Source organism: Dermacentor variabilis, chromosome 10 (genome assembly GCF_050947875.1).
Source record: "Dermacentor variabilis isolate Ectoservices chromosome 10, ASM5094787v1, whole genome shotgun sequence".
Classification (NCBI taxonomy): Eukaryota; Metazoa; Arthropoda; class Arachnida; order Ixodida; family Ixodidae; genus Dermacentor; species Dermacentor variabilis.
The window spans coordinates 32,516,473-32,536,013 of NC_134577.1; the positions used below are offsets into that span (position 1 = coordinate 32,516,473).

General features: G+C 46.6%; 2 protein-coding genes across 2 annotated transcripts; both read right to left on the minus strand.

The window, feature by feature from the left end:
* Positions 1-12,940: 12,940 nt before the first annotated feature.
* LOC142560269 (alpha-crystallin B chain-like) lies at positions 12,941-13,995 on the minus strand. The gene has a single exon (XM_075672231.1). It carries the CDS (start codon positions 13,751-13,753, stop codon positions 13,217-13,219), a length of 537 nt encoding a protein of 178 aa, XP_075528346.1. The 5' UTR covers positions 13,754-13,995; the 3' UTR covers positions 12,941-13,216.
* A 1,759-nt stretch (positions 13,996-15,754) lies between these two features.
* On the minus strand, positions 15,755-19,221 carry LOC142560270 (alpha-crystallin A chain-like). The gene is made up of 2 exons (XM_075672232.1): positions 19,066-19,221; positions 15,755-18,569 (listed from the first exon to the last, which is right to left on the minus strand). Exon 2 carries the CDS (start codon positions 18,442-18,444, stop codon positions 17,929-17,931), a length of 516 nt encoding a protein of 171 aa, XP_075528347.1. The 5' UTR covers positions 18,445-18,569; positions 19,066-19,221; the 3' UTR covers positions 15,755-17,928.
* Between the last annotated feature and the right edge of the window lie 320 nt (positions 19,222-19,541).

The following is a 19,541-nucleotide window of genomic DNA, read 5'->3' on the forward strand; positions in this document are numbered from 1 at the left end:
GCGCACAAGCAAACATGAACACCTGTCGCTCGATGACCGCGGAAACTCGCTGCGAGAACTCTGCAGTGCGCAAACGCGGCGGCAGCAGCAGCGAGCGAACTGACCTTCGTGCTGCCATTCGCACCAACGCGAACTATGTCGCGAAAACACAGCGCAGCGCATACTCTACTTGCTGTAGAAATTTGGGCTCTAGTGTCGATGAGTGCTGTAACGGGCAAACCATCCACGTCAGCCGTCTCAAACCTTACCTTTCTCAGACCGATGAGCCGCACCAATAAGGTGCTTTTTTCCGACGGGAGGAGATGTCACAGTCGGTAATGTAGGAAGAAGAGGACGATGATGGGAGCCTTGGAGACGACGAAGAGTTTAGCATTATCGCTGATCTACAATTGTTGGCTCAGCCATTAAAAGCCATCTGTAAATAGATGCGCGCTTCTTCCTTCCCGTAACAATATCTTTCAAGATACAGCGGCCCGGCCGGGCGAGCACGCGGCAGCCCGGAGTAGACCCCCCCTGCCCCCCCCCCCCCCCCCCGAAGCCATGGGCGCGACGGAAGGCGGCGCGCTTCCTCCCCGCTTACCTCCGTTGCGTGCGCGACAAGACGCGATCGCTGGCTCACCCTCCCACGCTTTCACTCGCGCATACAGCGCGTACAGCGTACGGCGCGCGGCGACGATTTTATCGCCCTTGGACTTTTATACGGAAACTCACGGTGACCGCAGAAATGCGCCTGAATTGTCCATATAATTGATATCACAATGAAATAATTAACAGGCCAGGGTCAAAGACAAACTCAAAAGGCGCAGCGCGACTGGCACGGAGACAAAGAAACACAAACCACATCACAAGCGCTGACCAATAACTGCGGTTTATTGCGTTGCTTTGTTACTCAGTTACTGTGGTTTCATAAGCGTTGCTTCGAAATATTAAGAACCTTAATCCAAAAGGTAAGCCTGGTAAGCAAAAAAGAGGCCGGTGCAGGTGATTTCGTATGCTCATAAACTGTCACACAGCGTCAAGAAGATTGCTGCTTCGAAGCATGAGGTTCCGATTGTGTTTTCTGAGCCGTGTAAGTTGTCAAAAATTTGTGCAAAGACGAACAAAAGGAAGTTGCTACAATTCACTACTCAGCACAGAATTAAATTCACGTACTGTATGGCAAATGTTTATGAAAAATTTCTTTGGGTTGCGGTCGCCGGTATACAGGCCAAACGGGGAGATGTTTCAACGAGCGGGCCAGGTAGCATAACTTATTGTACGTAATAAGACAGGTGGCTTTCTGGCTGAACATGGCAAGCTGTGCGGCTGCAAGCCAAAGTTTCACGACACTAAGTTTCTGAGGAAAGCAAAAGATAGGACCGAGCGAGAAATCGTGGAAGCTTTTTTTATTAAAAGATTGGCGGACAACTGCGTCAGCAAGCCATCCATATCTTTGAATGACGATGAGATTGAGTTTCTTGAAGGTTTTGTTTAGGTCTTAAATGTTTCACCCCCTTTTAGAGGTGCCTTTTTTTTCGTTACAGAAGCCTGCTCAAACCAAGTGTGTGGATACCTTGTCCTGTGCGCATGTTCCGTGTTTTCATTATTGTTTTCAGTCCAGGTAGCCATGGCTCGCTGCCGCCGCCCGAGCCCTGTTCACCAACCGTAGCTGGCAAAGAAAAAGGAAAATAAATGAGCCATGCGTTGATAGAAATGTTAAAAAGCTTTTTCTTCTTCTTCGTCTCGTCCCTCGTGCTTACGGCGCGTACCCACGAGCTGGCCAGGCGCATGCCATCCGCGCTCCCGTTTTCGTTTTCCTTCGCGGGTCGCGTGCATAACCATGCTGCGAAGGAGTGACCAAGATTCGGAAGTTATTAGAAAAGTTGTTACTAATCGACTCCCGTTAATTCCACCCTTCGTTTAATTCGAACGCTCTGAAAAGTGGCGAGAAATCGCACGCTGATATGGAAGAAAAGCTCGTTTCGTTCGAACGCGAAAGCATGCCGCTTCGGTTAGTTCGACCTCCCCCCCCCCCCATCCCCGCCCCCCGACAGCCACCGGCGTCTCCGCGCGTGCGCATCGGTTGCTAAAAGCTTCAAAACAAGAGTCTTTCGCTCTTAGTGTGTTAGGCGTCTCTCATTTTAATTGTCGTTTTTGAAGCATCACCTAATGCAAGCATATATGTTTACTTCATTTTTACCATACGTTATAGATCGAGCGAAAAGGGGTAGTAGTCGTCAGAAAACGGTGACAACCCCTCTGTTTATTCTTATCTAAATAAAAGAAATTCAATAGACAGCGCTACTTCTTCCGTAGGCGTAAAGCTATTTCATTTTAATTGGCCTACGGCACTATCGCCCGTGAAGACCGCTCCTTTCGTTTCGTGTCGGCGTGAGGCAGCGTTTAAAACATGTCGATGATTTTTCACCTCACCCAGCCCGGTGGAGTCGGACTTCCATAGCAAGAGCCGAAAGGACATTACAGATCACTTCGAACTATATATATATATATATATATATATATATATATATATATATATATATATATATATATATATATATATATATATATATATATAATTTATTTGTTGTTTTGCCTGTCTCTTAATTCAACTTTTCGGACAATTCGACTAAAGTTCGCAGTCCCGCTAAGATCGAATGAACGGAAGTCGACTACTAAAGGCAACAGAAATTTGTGAGAAGGAATGCATTAAAAGTAGGGCATGAATAGTTTATCAGGCAATCGTATTGAAACAACTAAACATTCCTGAACGACTTAGCAAGCATCCCTATGACAGCGACCACGAGAGAAGGCTCCCAGAAAAAGAATGTCCGTAAACAAAAAAAAAATGTAAAGCAAGTTGCCTAAACCTTGCTTTTAAAATGATATTTTTTTCTTACAAATGAAGAAAGGCGACAGAATAATAATAAGTGATGAAGTCTCGCATCATCTCCACAAATTGGGCACCGAAGGGAGTGCGTCAGACCAGCCCTGTGATGTTAAATGTTTAAGGCAGGCAAATGGCAAAGTAATCGGGTAAAAATTACTTAAATGTTTTTTTCTGAAATCAAGAACGGGGCTGACAGATGCAGTAGCACACTGTTGCATAAAGGTTATAAAGATGGATAAGGTGCCTCTGAAAGGCTGGCCAGCGTTTCGATAGGAGGACCTATATTCGTCAAAGGCGGCCATGTCATCCTGGGCAGGTTAGATTTAACGGATCGATAGAGTGACGTCACATGCTCTCGTTGTCGCTGGCGGCTGAGGGATAAGGTGCCTCAGAAAGGATGAGCAATGTTTCGATAGGAGGACCTATCTTCGTCAAAGGCGGCCTTTCTGGGGTGAAAGGAATTATTGTGCCAAGGGAATACATGAGGTATGGATACCCTGCAAAATGAAGGATAGCTGGGTTCAAAAAATCTTGAATAACTTGCAAGTCTGCTTAATCTGGCCGTGGTTCGTACGTTTATGCAAAGCGTATTGATAGAAAAGTGCCTCTAACGGCCGCTCTCAGCAGGCTGTCATCCATTTCGTTCATAAATAATCCTTCATGGACAGGCACGCAAACCACTGTAATTAAGTCTATGCGAAAGTGCATTAGTAAATGAAATGCACATAAAAAGTCCACGTATTCTTACTCTTATTTGTCTTCATCACACAACGAGCGTCAAAGTAAGGCGACCATGGCGTTTATTTGGCGCCAGCTACCACTTCCGGCGTCTGCGCAAATTCACGATCATCGAGATCGGTTTCCGTAACTCTGGGGGATCCGTCGTTAGGCTGAGGGGTTTGAGGTGTCGACGGTGGAATACTCGGTTATCGTGATACATTTTATGAAAGAGGCAGAGGCGCGAGATCTTTTGTCGAGTAGAGAGTAAAGGAAGCCTAAGGCTGGATTTCATGCTGCTTACGCTTTCAGCGCGATGATAGTTGAACAAAGTGAAACGAGCTGAACGATTCTGCACAGCTTCAAGCTTGCTATAGCGCCGGGGTCCCATACCAATGAGGCGTATTCCAGGTCAGGACGAACATAAGTGATGCAGGAGCAAGTGAGAAATCTTGTTTTACAAAACCAAGCATGCGAGTGGCTTTAGATATGATTCAGTCAACAGGCAGCTTTGAAGAGAGATCATTAGTGATGTGGACACCGAGGTAGCTATAGGCAGTTACACAATTTATTGAAGTACCGTTAAGGGAATAAGTAGGAAAAGGGGATCGACTGTATGAAACTGATTTACATTTGGCTGCATTCAATTTCATATTCCACATTTAACACCAGGTAACGTTGGTATTTATGTCCGTTTGGGGAATAGCAGTATCTGAATCGGAAGGTATCTTTCGGTAAATCCCACAGTCGTCAAAAAAGAAGGTAGAGAGAAGAAGACATTTCATTATATAAATCGGTAATTTAAATCAGAAATAACTAAGGTCCTAGGACTGACCCCCAAGACACACCTGCTATTACAGGCGCCACAGGTGAGTCAGCACGGTTCGTGTTCAAGTTAGCGCGCACGTGTACACCTGAAGCTGTCTAAAGTATGGGTTCGGTAAATAAAGACGCGCGATCTTTTCCTTTACTTATTTTTTCTTTGCGACGCTCGGTCGCGGTCAGCTTTGTGGCAATCTGCGCCGTCCCCTGAAACTCCTCTTATATCATCACAATGTGCGCAGCCAGACAGATAACGATAACTTCTTTGCTTGTTGTTGTGGCCGCGGTCGATGCCGAGGCCTTATCGTAGCAGCTGTCGCTTTGAAAGCAACTGCTAACAACTATGCGACGGATGTGAGTCATCGAGTATTTCTGCAAAAGCCACTTGAGAGAACTGCGATCGCTCAAGTGCCGCGAGAATGAGGGTCACTACCTCCGTGGTCACTACGCATACATTTGTCTGATCTTCACGCTCGTAGCTTCGAACGTTCTCGTGAGGTTTGTGCTCCTATAAATTTCCAAGCACTCACAGCTTTATAAACACAGCAGAGCAATAAGTACGTATCTGGGCACAAGCGTAATCGCTGCGAATTGTTGCGTTTATATGACGCAGTATACTCTGTAGAAAACAGCCAACTTGCAAAGTGGCAAAGGCCGTTTGGAGCCATGAAGGGCGAAGGCTGGGCAAATACATGTACTGCGCCCATCATTCCCAAGCTGCAGCTGTATCGCCGTGTGTGCAGCTCCTGTTCATTAGCGCCAGAGTTACGTCTATTATTTTAAATAGTGAACTATACGCCTAAGAATGCAATGGCAAAAGCTCCGCAATCAAACTCGGAGATAATTTGTGTACATGCGCCACATTACCGCGCAGCAGCTGACGGAAAGACTTCGAAACGTATTGTTGTCGTTGTCGTCGTCGTTGTAGTAGTAGTAATAGTAGTGACAACCATAGCATAAAGAAAGAGTGAAGGAAAGAATTCTAGAAGAGTTGACTGTTGGGCTAGTTGGTCGTCCATATTTGAAGAGGTAGCTTAGCGCAAATAAACCCACGGACACAAGGAAGACAGGCAAGGACAAGCGCTATTTTGTTGACTGTTGGGCTAGTTGGTCGTCCATATCCGCTTGTCCTTGTCTGTCTTCCTTGTGTCCGTGGGTTTATTTGCGCTAAGCTACCTCTTCAAATAGTGAAGGAAAGTAAGGAAGAAAAGAAAGAAAGCAAGAAAGAAAGAAAGAAAGAAAGAAAGAAGGGCTGCTGTACTTAGATTTAGGTGCATGTTAAAACTGTGAATCAATCACTCGATATATATTATACAAGTGAAGCGCGCAGAAGAGAGATCTTAACTTGCTAGTACATGTCCACAGTCCTACGCGAATTCCTTAATACACCGTTTCATACATGCAGGCAACACTATACGAAGGCTAGAGATAGAGCTCTCACTGTTCGCATTCGCGACTATATATATATATATATATATATATATATATATATATATATCAGCAGCCTGGTTACACCCACTGCAGGGCAAAGGCCTCCCCCATACTTCTCCAATTACCCCGGTCATGTACTAATTGTGGCCATGTTGTCGCTGCAAACTTCTTAATGTCATCCACCCACCTAACTTTCTGCCGCCCCCTGCTACGCTTCCCTTCCCTTGGGATCCAGTCCGTAACCCTTAATGACCATCGGTTATCTTCCCTCCTCATTACATGTCCTGCCCATGCCCATTTCTTTTTCTTGATTTCAACTAAGATGTCATTAACTCGCGTTTGTTCCCTCACCCAATCTGCTCTTTTCTTATCCCTTAACGTTACACCTATCATTCTTCTTTCCATAGTTCGTTGTGTCGTCCTCAATTTGAGTAGAACCCTTTTCGTAAGCCTCCAGGTTTCTGCCCCGTAAGTGAGTACTGGTAAGACACAGCTATTATATACTTTTCTCTTGAGGGATAATGGCAACCTGCTGTTCATGATCTGAGAATGCCTGCCAAAAGCACCCCAGCCCATTCTTATTCTTCTGATTATTTCCGTCTCATGATGCGGATCCGCCGTCACTACCTGCCCTAAGTAGATGTATTCCTTTACGACTTCCAGTGCCTCGCTGCCTATTGTAAATTGCTGTTCTCTTCCGAGACTGTTAAGCATTACTTTAGTTTTCTTCAGATTAATTTTTAGACCCACTCTTCTGCTTTGCCTCTCCAGGTCAGTGAGCATGCATTGAAATTGGTCCCCTGAGTTACTAAGCAAGGCAATATCATCAGCGAATCGCAAGTTACTAAGGTATTCTCCATTAACTTTTATCCCCAATTCTTCCCAATCCAGGTCTCTGAATACCTCCTGTAAACACGCTGTGAATAGCATTGGAGATATCGTATCTCCCTGCCTGACGCCTTTCTTTATTGGGATTTTGTTGCTTGCTTTATGGAGGACTACGGTGGCTGTGGAGCCGCTATAGATATCTTTCAGTATTTTTACATACGGCTCGTCTACACCCCGATTCCGTAATGCCTCTATGACTGCTGAGGTTTCGACAGAATCAAACGCTTTCTCGTAATCAATGAAAGCTATATATAAGGGTTGGTTATATTCCGCACATTTCTCTATCACCTGATTGATAGTGTGAATATGACCTATTGTTGAGTAGCCTTTACGGAATCCTGCCTGGTCCTTTGCTTGACAGAAGTCTAAGGTGTTCCTGATTCTATTTGCGATTACCTTAGTAAATAGTTTGTAGGCAACGGGCAATAAGCTGATCGGTCTATAATTTTTCAAGTCTTTGGCGTCCCCTTTCTTATGGATTAGGATTATGTTAGCGTTCTTCCAAGATTCCGGTACGCTCGAGGTCATGAGGCATTGCGTATACAGGGTATACGCGTATATATATATATATATATATATATATATATATACACGAGTCAACTGATTCGAGGTAACATTCATGGCACATTCGGGTGGCCGTTTTACCGCGTTCTGGTTATGCTACGAAGGCGGTAAAAGACAGCCTTGAAGCTCTATTGCGAGAACAACCAGAATGGAAGTGATGATCCGGCTTCCTTCTCATCAGTGGAGCCAGCTTAAGCTAGCACTTACGCATTAGTTGCAATCTAGGTGAACTTTGCAGCGCTATGCCATAGAAGCGTCGACATTTGGGCGAGTTGGTACTGGTTGAACATCTTGAAGGGGCAGCGCATTATGACGAAGACAGGAACACGCAGGACAGCGCTGAACTCACAACTAACTTTATTCGAAGGCATACACAAACTTATGTACACAATCCATAGCCACGTGCTCTCCCATCGATGGTGTCATTATCAGAGAACTCCATATACCAGAGAACTCCGAAACGACCATGTCCTAACATGCCACGGGACTCACTCTCGCACGTCGCAATGCGCGACATGTTTATTCCACGTGTTTATTCTTCGGGTCCGAAGCTATTTACCACCGATCGAGCGACCCGTTTTCCGCGATTAGCATTCACGGCACACACGGCTTGCGCTCGCGACTGAAACAGAGTGTGTGTAGCATATGTGCTGCATAAAAGTGCGCTAATAATACGCCCGATTTCAGAATCCCTCACATCCGCAAGTCAATTGTGACGCGTGAAGGAGTTTTAAGGCGAACGTCTTAAAGATGGCTCGTGGGCCGAGAAATTGACCGTCCGGCGTTATGGCACCAAAATTTCAAGCGCTTGCGCCAGTATTTCTTGATCAATAAAAAAAAAGAAAAACAAAGAGTTCGATTGTCTCTGTTCGCGATGAACGTGGACACCCTTATGAATAGTCAATGTGACCACAAAAGTGTCTGGGTGTGTTTTTCCCGGTTTTGTTCCTTGCCGACCAATGTGTATACACGTGTCTTATGACGTTTCGGAGTCTAAGTACGCCTGCGAGATTGGAAATGAACCTGTTGTTCAATGTCAGCGTTGTGCGTTTGTCTGATTTCCCTTTCCGTGCGCCTCTCATTCTTCCTGCGCTTTAAGAAAGTATAATGCACCATATATACAAGCCCATGTAGCTAACCTCGTCGATTAGAGTGTTAAATTTTTTAAAAATTCATTCAGTGAACCTGCGTATGTGTCTTAACGGTCGTCATACGCATACCGCGACCTTTCTAACGTACCATTAACCACGCAGTGTCCACTGGCGATATCTAGGCGACCGAAAAAGAGAAGAACAAGTAAAGAGAAAAATAAAGTAGAGCGAAAAGAACAAGAGAGAAACAAGTAAATAGAGCACAAGTAACATAAAGTAACATCACATTCGAATGAGAATGTCGAAGTAATTTAACGAATGTCTCGTGAGCAACCAGGCTTTCGCCCTCATCCTCTTTAGAGTATGCTAAAGTGACTGTCAACTTTTCCGTACATAGAAGGCGTCGCAACTAAAATACGACTGCGCAGTGCGAAACGCACGCGTAGTAACACTTCTATAACCGGACTACTTGCGTATCTTCCGCAGCGTTGCCTGCTAGGTTTGAAACAGAGTAAAGTTGCTCTTATCAATTTTTTTTTTCCTATCTGTAACGTCGGCTACACAGTTCTATGAGGATTCCTTCGCATTCAAAAGAAGGATCGTTACTTGTCGTCGGGGTCGAAGCCTAGCTATCAGTGTTGACGCAGCGATGCCAGTGACGGTGAAGCGCAGTTGACCCCCCACCCACACCCTTCCCTATCCTCTATTCTCGAGCAGGCAGACACGATAGCACGCAAAACAGAACCCGTGATGTCGTACGTGTGTGTGTGGGGGGGGGGGGGGGGCGAACGGATACGCCGTTTCCGCAAGGAGACCTGCTGTTGGAGGAATGCCGCCCTGTGCGGTCAGACAGCCGTCGGGTGCCTGATGGCATGACGAGCTGTCGAGAAAAAAAAAGAAAGTGAAAAAGGAAAAGAGAAGAGGCAAAGAAAGAAGTAAAAGCAAAGAAAAAAGAAGTAAGCACGAAAAAAAATTCTTCAATCAAGTCTTACTGGGTCCGTGTCCCAGAAGCGTGGTATACAGGATATTGAGGTATACAGGATATTGAGGTATACAGGATATTGAGGTATACAGGGTATTGTGGTATACAGGGTATAATATCTTTGTTCCTTCTTAGTGTGCTGTCACTGTTGGCGATTCGTCTTTTGAAAGGTATACAGGGTGTCCCAACTATCACGCACCAAGATTTAAAAATGTGCAAATGCCAGCTGGACAGATCACAAGGTAATGTTGTTTGTCGTCGCTTGGATGTACTCAGATTATTTCATTGCTTTTGCATTCCGCCTAACTACATAATTAGTCATAATTAATTAATCAATCAACTTCACAAATGATTAGATTAAAAGTGTCAACGAGGAAATTGTAGAGCAACATGAAGAACTCTCGATACAGCTTTCTGTTGCTCAATACGCGCTACATAAAAGTGTTTTTTTCCGAGCGTGAAAAAAACCCGAGCGCGGAGACACGCATAATTGCCGCACGACTGGCAGCTCGAGCTAATTAGCGTGTATTCGTGCGCAGGCTTCTTTCACGCTCAGGAAAACACTTTTATGTAGCACGTATTGAGCAACAGAAAGCTGTATCAAGAGTTCTTCACGTTGCTCTACAATTTTCTCGTTGACACTTTTAATCTAATCATTTGTGAAGTTGATTGATTAATTAATTATGACTAATTATGTAGTTAGGCGGAATGCAAAAGCAATGAAATAATCTGAGTACATCCAAGCGACGACAAACAACATTACCTTGTGATCTGTCCAGCTGGCATTTGCACATTTTTAAATCTTGGTGCATGCTACTTGAGACACACTGTACATTCACAGTGGTAGCAAAGTGAGTAAGCCCAGAATGCAACCGATAAACAGTTTCGCAGGTGCGCATTCCAATCCCATCGTATACCGCAACATCAGCGACACTGTATATACAGAGGAGTTCGCACAACTCTCGACAGTCTTAACCTGCTTTGCCATTGCTAGAAATCTGTCCCAAGACTTTGCAGATGTTTCACTATATCCGACCTGCCTCATTTCTTCGCTGTACCCGAGTCCTTTCAAATGATTCACTATATCCGAGCTTTACTTCTATGCTCTTCGTTATATCCGACACAAGTTCCTGCATGCTGAGCCGGTCCTATATACCGACGTAAGTATCTGGCTACCTATTGTGACGGCCTGGTTGGGCTGCGTTGCTGGATGCTGTTTGAGTGACACATTTGGCGTTGGGCTGCTGAGCACGAGGTCGCGGGATCGAATCCCGGCCACGGCGGCCGCATTTCGATGGGGGCGAAATGCGAAAACACCCGTGTGCTTAGATTTAGGTGCACGTTAAAGAACCCCAGGTGGTCAAAATTTCCGGAGTCCTCCCCTACGGCGTGCCTCATAATCAGAAAGTGGTTTTGACACGTAAAACCCCAAATATTATTATTACATTTGGCGTCGAGCACGCCATCCCAAGCCGGCCTTATTCGAGTGAACACTAAGCAAGCTGCAATACTTCGACAGCCAGTTGCCGTTCATTCGTGAATGTCTTCCGAGGTATGCGACTCAGCTTCTCAATTCGACAGAGACCCGTCTTAGAAATATCATGTGGCTAAGCCAGGCTGGTATATTGTGCCTTTTTTTTTTTTCTCGTAAAGTTTACAAATATGGGTTCGTTCTATACGATTTTACGTATGTTGCGTAACGTCTTACGAAAAAATATGTTTGCGGAAAAGACTCAAAGGTGTTGAAAGACAGGGTGACATACCCTTGCGGTACTTGATTCTTGCAAGTTTATTTGGCGTAATTCGTGAAGTAGGCCAAATCGGCAAACAGCAGAGTTGCTGCAAAAAGTCAGTTCGACCTAAGAACTACGTGACGCGTGTCAGCTTCTGCCGTTTAAACTTTACTGTTGCTTGCATATTGCGTCTAATGTTACATCATCGTTACTAAAAGTGTGTGTGCGTGAGAAAGGGTGCGCGCTCCGTGCAAAGTTCGTAAGAATGCGTGTCATCGCCCTCCCTCGGTCCGCGGAGTTATTAATAATTTTAAAGCTTATAGGTTGGCAGGTATGATCGACTGCATAGAGTTTAGGGACCTCTGCGGTATGTTACGCTCCACTGTTCTCTAAACACGGTAAGATTTCTTTAAAGGCCACATTTTCACCATCTATATAGAGAAACTGTGCTCTTTAGCGCAGAAACTGACAAAAGCCGTGCAAATTTGTATACTTTGGCTCTGCGCCTCGGAACCAACTCATAATTTTTCCTACTGAAGTACATGCAAAACAGACTTACACCGTGTATACTCACAAAACTTGTCGGACCACGTTATATTTAAGAAAACTCAGACGTCCTTCTTAAGTGTAACTTCATAATCCAGTAGCAGCTAGTAGACGTACCGCAATTCAATGAGTTACTATCGATGGAGTGTTTACGAAGAGACGGTTTGCTTGACTGCAATATACTGAGCATTATAAAAAGAAGCACCCTAAATAAAGTTTGCACCATTTGGGGCGATCTTGTAACCAAACAATAATAGTCCCCTGGCTGGCTACTTTACTTTGAATAATGCGTCCCGCTGATAAGACATCCTATTCGTGACCGGGGAGGGCGTTATACTGTAAGAATACCCCCCCTGGAAATACCGTGGGCGCGTCGTGAAAGAAAGGAAATACACGCAAAGAGACCATGGCTGTCACTTGCGGACGACAAAGTTCAAATCACCGAAGTGACAATGCGTCTATAACCGAACAGCAATTCGACGCGATTTGTTCCGTACATTCTGGGCGGTCTGTAACTTGCGCGGTAGATGTAGCTGGTGGTATGTATGCGTCAATCACATATACCATTCCAATTCGACTACACACGCCCAGAAAAAAAAACAATTCCAAAGTGCTTGTTTGCAGTCTGGCTATGCGGCACCTGCTGTGAAGACCGGATGCAACAACGCGTCAAGGACCCTGGCTCTAGCCGAGCGAGCAGACGACACTCAGGCTGGAGCAGCACGCATGAGCGGAGACCGCAGGGTTGCGACAAGTGCGGAGTGTACTAGTGTCCCTGCGTATGCTCCCGCAGGGAGGACATACAGAAACACTAGATAGTACTAGAATGTAGAGTGGATACAGCGGATGCATTGGCAAGCGCCGAGGTTGATGCAAAAAAACCATTGGCTGATGCGAGCTCACGGGCTCAGTAGCTGCCGCCTATTAGACGCACCGTCGTTTTCGTTGCTGTTCCGCCACCACCGAGCATCAGAACTAGATGCAGAAGAATGAAACTACTGTCAAAGTTCCATGCAACTGTGGTAGGGTATCCGACGCGAGAAGCGCACGGGGCTTCTCATTGAGGTGAAGGCGACAGTGGCGCCACCACCTTTTAAATTAAAAAAAACCTCAGCGGAGTGTACGCACTGGATCCACTGGCTCTATTCAGTACACTGTCGTCTGCCATTAGTCGCGACGATGGCGACTGACAGCGTTTCTTCAAAGCCAGGCTGTAAAGGGGAGAGCTCGAGCGTAATGCAATTGAACCCACACCTCGTGAAGAGCGCAGGCGTAAGGAAAACACAAAAAAAGAATATGAAATATTGTGCCTTTATTTATACGGCAGCACTCTTATCGTACAAAGTGTATGCAGACACACCCACCACATAAACAGTGCCTTAAATTAACCCCGGGAACTCTCATACAAGCACGCATACAGGCACACAAGAAAGGCCAGCTTTCACTGGAAACACGGAAAACAAAAACAGGAAGAAGAAAAAAAACAAGTACACACGCTGGAATGTCCGAGGCCTAGCCTCGGAGATCGCGCTGCTGGTCTTGGAGGTTATAGTTCCAGGCACAATGGCAATCTTCACTTTTCCTTCGAAGCGTCGCCGCTAGCACTTTCGTGCTTAATTTCAATCGGGATGTTCTTTGGCTGCTCTTTGGGGGCGTTCTTGCGCGGAGCTTCGAGTGCCAACAGTCCGTTGGGCTGCAGGTGACACTTTACGGTTTCGGGGTCGACGTCCTCGGGCAGGATGTAGCGGCGGGTGAACTCGCGCTTCACGTAGCAGCCGCGGTCGTCCGACTTCTCCTCGTGCTTGCCGTGAATGACGACGCTGTTGTCTTGAGTCTTCACGGTGATTTCTTCCGGAGCGAAGTGCCTAGTGTCGACGCGAATGGCGAACTTGTCCGGCGTGCAGGCGACAGAAGTGCCCTGCATTGCAGGGCAGACGCTACCGGTCGACTGCCGGTGGTGACGAGGGTGGGCATAGTGGCGTTGGTGATGAAACGGCGTGTCAGAAAGCTCACCGTCGAGGAAAGAGCCTCCGAAGTCGTCGTCGAAGAAGCGCCTCGCCATGTCCGAGGGACACCGGGAACCGTAGTTGAGCAGAGGAAACAGTGCCATGACGCTTTTGCGAACGCTTGCTTCACCCACAGAACCTTGTGTGCAGCACAGCTGTGCAAATCTGATCGAGCTGAGCGAACAGACGCCGCTTATAAGGCGTGTCGTCTGCTTCGAGAAGAGCGTTCGAGAAAGAGCGAGAGAACAACAGCAACAACCACGAGCGCGATTTGATAGGTCCAACAGAGTCACGTGGTGTGAGCGCTGTACTTGCTCGCTGTGGGGACGAGAGAGAAGGTTCGCGATTATTCTGGCTCGGTCGGTGCGTCATGCAGTGGCTTCGATAGTTGTCATTCTTGTTTGTTCTTGTTTCTTTTTTTCCTTTTTTTTAATTCTGTCCAGCGCTGAAGCGTTATCCGTCGCTACCGCAACAAATCGGAAAATGTCGTTATCATTATTTCACACGTCGCACCCGTCGATCTTTCTCATACGTTCTCGCAAGTTCCGAGGCGTCGTCTGCTACGACGCGATGTCAAATGCCCCTAGCTAGGAGTCGTTACGGGGAAATAAACCTTCTACTGTTGCTCTATGCAGCTATAGCCGTCCCAAAGCCATCAAAACAATGTTAATTTTCTCTCCTTAGTTAACGCTTCGGCCAATAACACGTACGTAGAATATGTTCTAAATAAAAACCGGCGATCGAACTACTTAAGGAAGTTGAGCATTCTTTGAGCACTGCGGGTCGTTTTGTTGACTTGAATGAATAAGTAAACTTTATTTCCCTTTTAAAGAAAAGGGAGGGGCGGTTTAGAGAGAGATTGACTTGAATGTGTCCGCGCTTTCTGTCATAGCTGATTTTGCTGGCGATAGTTGATTCGTGCATAGCTCGTCGTACTCTTCGGCATCGACTGTTACGTTGCTTGCTACATGTTTTCATGTTTGATCATTTTAGTGAAAATAAGAACAGGAAAGGCAGAAAGAAGAGAAAAAAATATGCGATCGACTCAACAGCGGTTGACATGGAAGAAAGACAAGGACTTCTCGCACGCATTTGTGTACCGTGTTGTTTGTTGTTTAAGATGCATCAGTGACTTAGCCAGGGGAGGGCACACAGGGTACGTGCCCCCCTTCCCACATCCTCCTCACCCACCTCGTCCCTGGTCAAGTGGGTACACCCTCCCCCTTTTTTTCCCTGAAAAAATGTCTGGGTACACCAGTGTACTGCATAACACTACCTTCGTTATCGACTCACATATTTAAACTGCACTATATCCGGTATGGGCCCATATTTTTCGTTGACTAATCACACTTCCGGTTCCCGTTTGAAGCTTACAAAATTTGAACGAGCACACCTGGGTTTCATTTTGGCTTCTCTCTTTCTCTCTCTCTCTCTCTCTCTCTCTCTCTCTAATTACGCACCAGTATCGCTCCGTACGGCGTATAGCTCTACGCTAACTTGGTGCGTCTTTTTCATTGCAAGCTTCGTTTTGACGCTTTGTTAGTTCTCTCATTTTCACTAGAAGGACTCAAATCGTCCAACGTGAGCACGGAGCAAGAAACATTTAGGAGAGGAAACTCCGCTGTTTGCGGCGACTAGAAGAAGTCACAAGCCCGTGGAGCCGTTATCGTGCTGGCGGCGCCTGGCGGCCTGGAAAGAAATTACCGCCGTTGAGAGCGCGCCGGAGCAGCCTGCCCGGGCGCTGCATTCTTTTTTTTTTTTTTTTTTCGCTGCGGCTTTTACGACGCGCCGCATGGCGCCGCCACTGTATATGGCCCCGTCGGCGCAAACAACAATTGTGACCTTATCTGGTCGCCCGCGCTCGCTCGCGCTGACGGGAGTTTCACCTTCTAAATGTCTTACTCCGTGAACGTGAGAGGCAAAAGTGGCCAGGTACACATATCACACCAACACCAAATCGATCTGCAGTCTAGAAAGAATTTATTCTCTTCAAAACTACTTACCGCTTATTCTGGTGACTTACTGTTAACTCTGTTGACTTATTGCTTACTCTACTGACTAGTAATACTCGGTAAGAAGACACACCAAGGCCAGATGCAACCATCGATGTGGGCAGCAGTGACGTTTATTTGACCCATAACCACAGGAGAGGGCCAGAATGGCGTCTGGCCACCATCTCAAAGAAACAAACATTGTACTTGCCGTACAAACCCGGCCGCGACCCGTGAACTCGGTGTCTTACGTGCGGGAAACGTTTAGGGTTCCTGGACCGCGAAGAAATATAGGCTACATAGGGTCGTTCGTGCAAGAACAAGGGGTTACTTATTTTTTCTCTTCTCTGGCAGTACAACGCGAGTAAATTGGCGCATGCGATTGCTTGGCTGAGAGGGCTATACAGTAAACAGGTGAGAGAACTCGCTCCGTGACCTATTTTTTGAACTCTTCGCGCTGCTACTATACACGCGGTCTTGCTTGATTACCACGTGGTGATCATGACCTCACCGATGCATCACGTGGTCATCAAATGAACGCATGATTCAATACGCGGTCACCATGCGGTCGCCACATCACGTGGGGTCACGACGACCACGTGATGCGTCACGTGACTATTATAACGTCAACATATGACCACGCATATACGTGACGAATATACCACGTGACATCTGCATCCCGATTGCGACAAGCTGACCGCGAGCCTACGGTGAGGCCTCTGCTGAGATTACATGAGTAATCTGCTATGGAGAGACTGACGGCGAAGTTAAATGTTTGTCAGTCGTCCTTTATTTTTTTTTGCGAACGTTGCATATAGCCTAAAACAACGTCAACGGTCAACTAACCATGTATGCACCTAGTATCAGCGCTTAATTAACATACACGTGCTAAAGCTGGTTCATTTGCACATTTTTTAGTATACTTCAGGAGAATTACAGCGTCCCGATTCTGTTGCGACATCTGCATTATCTAAATTTATGCTACACATTCGAAATATTATCGCAAACCGCGCGGTTAATGAACGACCTCCGGCGCTATTGGTATAATGAGCTTCAACGTTCCTCCTATCGCACGTGCTTGAGCCCTCACACTAAAAAATCAGTGCTAAGGGCTTTGTGTAAAATATGTGCTGTAAAGGACAGTTTAGAATTCATTAACACACTAACCTAGCCTGAGTAGCAGACTGACATCTAATCCTAGGGATGTGGGTGCCTTCTAGAATTTTTTTTTCTCTCAAAGTGTCACATGGCCCGTCTAATTGGAAGAGTATGTGACGATCATTCCATACATGAACACACTATTCAGTCTACCTAAATTTGTACTCGCATATATGCCGACATCTATAGGTCCTAGACGTTCAGCTTCTTGAATTCGTATGTCCTCCCCTCAACACCATTCATTTCTTATATCAAACAGCTCCCCATATCACAGATCTCTTTAGGCAGTTTGGCTTGGGACGTGGCGATCAATGTAAATATATTCAAGATCGATTTGACGCAGCGCTTTTTTGAAAGTGTGAGCAGCTTGCGGTGAGAAATCGAAAAATAAACAAGGAAAAGTAAAGAACTGAAAGAAACGGTACGCACGTGAAACGACGGCCAATGGCGAACGGGAGCGCTGCTCCAAATAAAGCATCCCAGGCGGTGCGCCCCGTAACAGTATACATAAGAGTACCATAAATATTGACACACTCAAATACCGTTGACCCGCGAGGCACTTCCCACTATTTCCTCAAGGTCATGCGCACAGCGGCGCCCCGCGCGCAGATCGATAAGTTTTCATAACAGACGACTCTCGTCTCGAACCTCGATCTCCGACGCGCGATGCAGGCGCATACCAGTGCTATAGCAACATGCCTCGCACCTAACTCATATCCGTCATATTTTTGGTATAGCATCCACTCTTGTTCGCGTTTCATATATTCTCGCATATCATATACGCACCATCATCACAGATTGCCATCAATTCTCAACAAGAAAATACGCCGAGCGGATCGGCTACCCCGAGACATATATGTACGGAGGGATTCCATCAGGTGTTCCACTTACCACGCGTGTTTGTAAACAATCGGACGTTGGCACATCTACACGTGCGGAAGGTTAAGCCTAACCAGCTCGATCGGTACCCTCTGGGGAAGTTGATGAAGGCCTTGACAAGGTTGTCATCTGTCACGGAGCGAGTTCTCGCATGTCTGTCTTCCCAAGAGCTGATTAGTATACAACCAACATATATAGAGCTACAATATTACAACTTCAACTACGTTCCACCCCCACCCTCCCCCATTTCTTTAGGCCTTCTTGCCTTCGTGCTTGACGTCGATGGGAATCGTCTTAGGCTCCTCCTTCTTGGGGTTCTTGCGTGGAGCCTCCAAGGCCAGGAGGCCACCCTGAGTCAGGTGACACTTGATGGCCTGGGGATCAACGTCCTCGGGAAGGACGTAGCGGCGGGTGAACTCGCGTTTGACATAGCAGCCGCGGTCGTCGGACTTCTCTTCGTGCTTGCCGTGAATTATGACGCAATTATCTTGCGTCTTGACCTCGATCTCTTCGGGCGTGAAGTTCCGGGTGTCGACGCGGATGGCGAACTTGTCAGGCGTGCAGGCGACGGAGGTGCCCTGCTGTTTGGGGCAGACGCTGTTCGAGGGCCCCTGATGTCGGGGCTGGATGTAGAACCGCTGGTGGTAGAAAGGAGGGTCAAACAGCTCGCCGTCGAGGAAGGAACTGCCGAAGTCGTCGTCGAAGAGACGTCTCGCCAGCTCCGAGCCTCCGCACAGGTTGCGGTTCAGCAGCGGGAACAGCGCCATGTTGTTTTCGCACGTCGTCTGCTCGGAAAGAGGATACCGCAGAGGGTCTTGAGATTTTCTGCAAGTGCACTCGCGGTTCAGCTCGAGATGGTATGTTGCGCGAAGCGGCGTTAGGATGCTCCTACCTAGATGGCGAGAACACACATACACACACACAAAAGAAAAAGAGAGGAGAAATAACATGAGCGTGTTGTGGCATGGAAGAAAGCTACAGGTACGAACTACTGGCCAGCAAAGGTCGACAGAAACTGTGCCGTGACTCGGTGTGGCACGAAAGTTTTGGTATGCATAATGATTTCCAGTTAAGGACGTATCATTAGAGATGAAATATTAAGCTGTAATTTGATTATTGCCTGTCTGAGAGAAAGGTTGGATAAAAAAAAAACACACACAAGAGGAATGTGCAAAGGAATTACTTAAACTGCACCCAGTGATCAATGTATACCTGGCATCGCCTGCCCTTCATCGGCATTCTTCAATTTGTCTTCAGGTACAGAAGGAAAAACACACTGAATATATTCCTGACATCAACAGTTTCAGTGCGATTTATCGTCAAGGCCCACTACTGCACATTTATTCTGACATGAGGAGAAATATAACGAAGAAATATTAGCATATTACCTTATAAGCAGGCTCCAAGAATGGCAACGATAAGTGGAGAACCGGAAGTAGTCTGCTTCAAGCTCCAGCTCAATGTCGTCTGCTCTGAAGACCGGAGCAGTGTCTGCTCCGCTCGGCGCGATCGAAACTGAACCGAAGGGAGAAAGTGACTCGAAGGCGGAGGCGGCTCGGTGATTGGGCAGAGATGGGTCACGTGTCGTAACCGTCGCAGTGCGGCAAGGTCATTGGGAGCTTTGACCATATGGTAGACGGTGGAAGCAGTCAAAACAAACCTGGAGTTTTTTTCTATATGCGTTTACGCTTCCCGGGCGAAGAGGCTGCTGCTGCTGGCCTTATTATGGCATTGTCCTAAGGTCATTCGAGTCAGCGGATGGCTGTTCGACGTTATTGTCTGAACACAGCGCTAACAATTTTTTTCTTACGAAATATTTAACGCAGATTAAGTGAGCACGCGACGACACCGTTTTGCATATAAC

What these genes read in the sequence shown, in the direction of transcription:
- LOC142560269 (XM_075672231.1), bottom strand. Translation starts at nt 13,753, where the DNA reads ATGGCACTGTTTCCTCTGCTCAACTACGGTTCCCGGTGTCCCTCGGAC.
- LOC142560270 (XM_075672232.1), bottom strand. Translation starts at nt 18,444, where the DNA reads ATGGCGCTGTTCCCGCTGCTGAACCGCAACCTGTGCGGAGGCTCGGAG.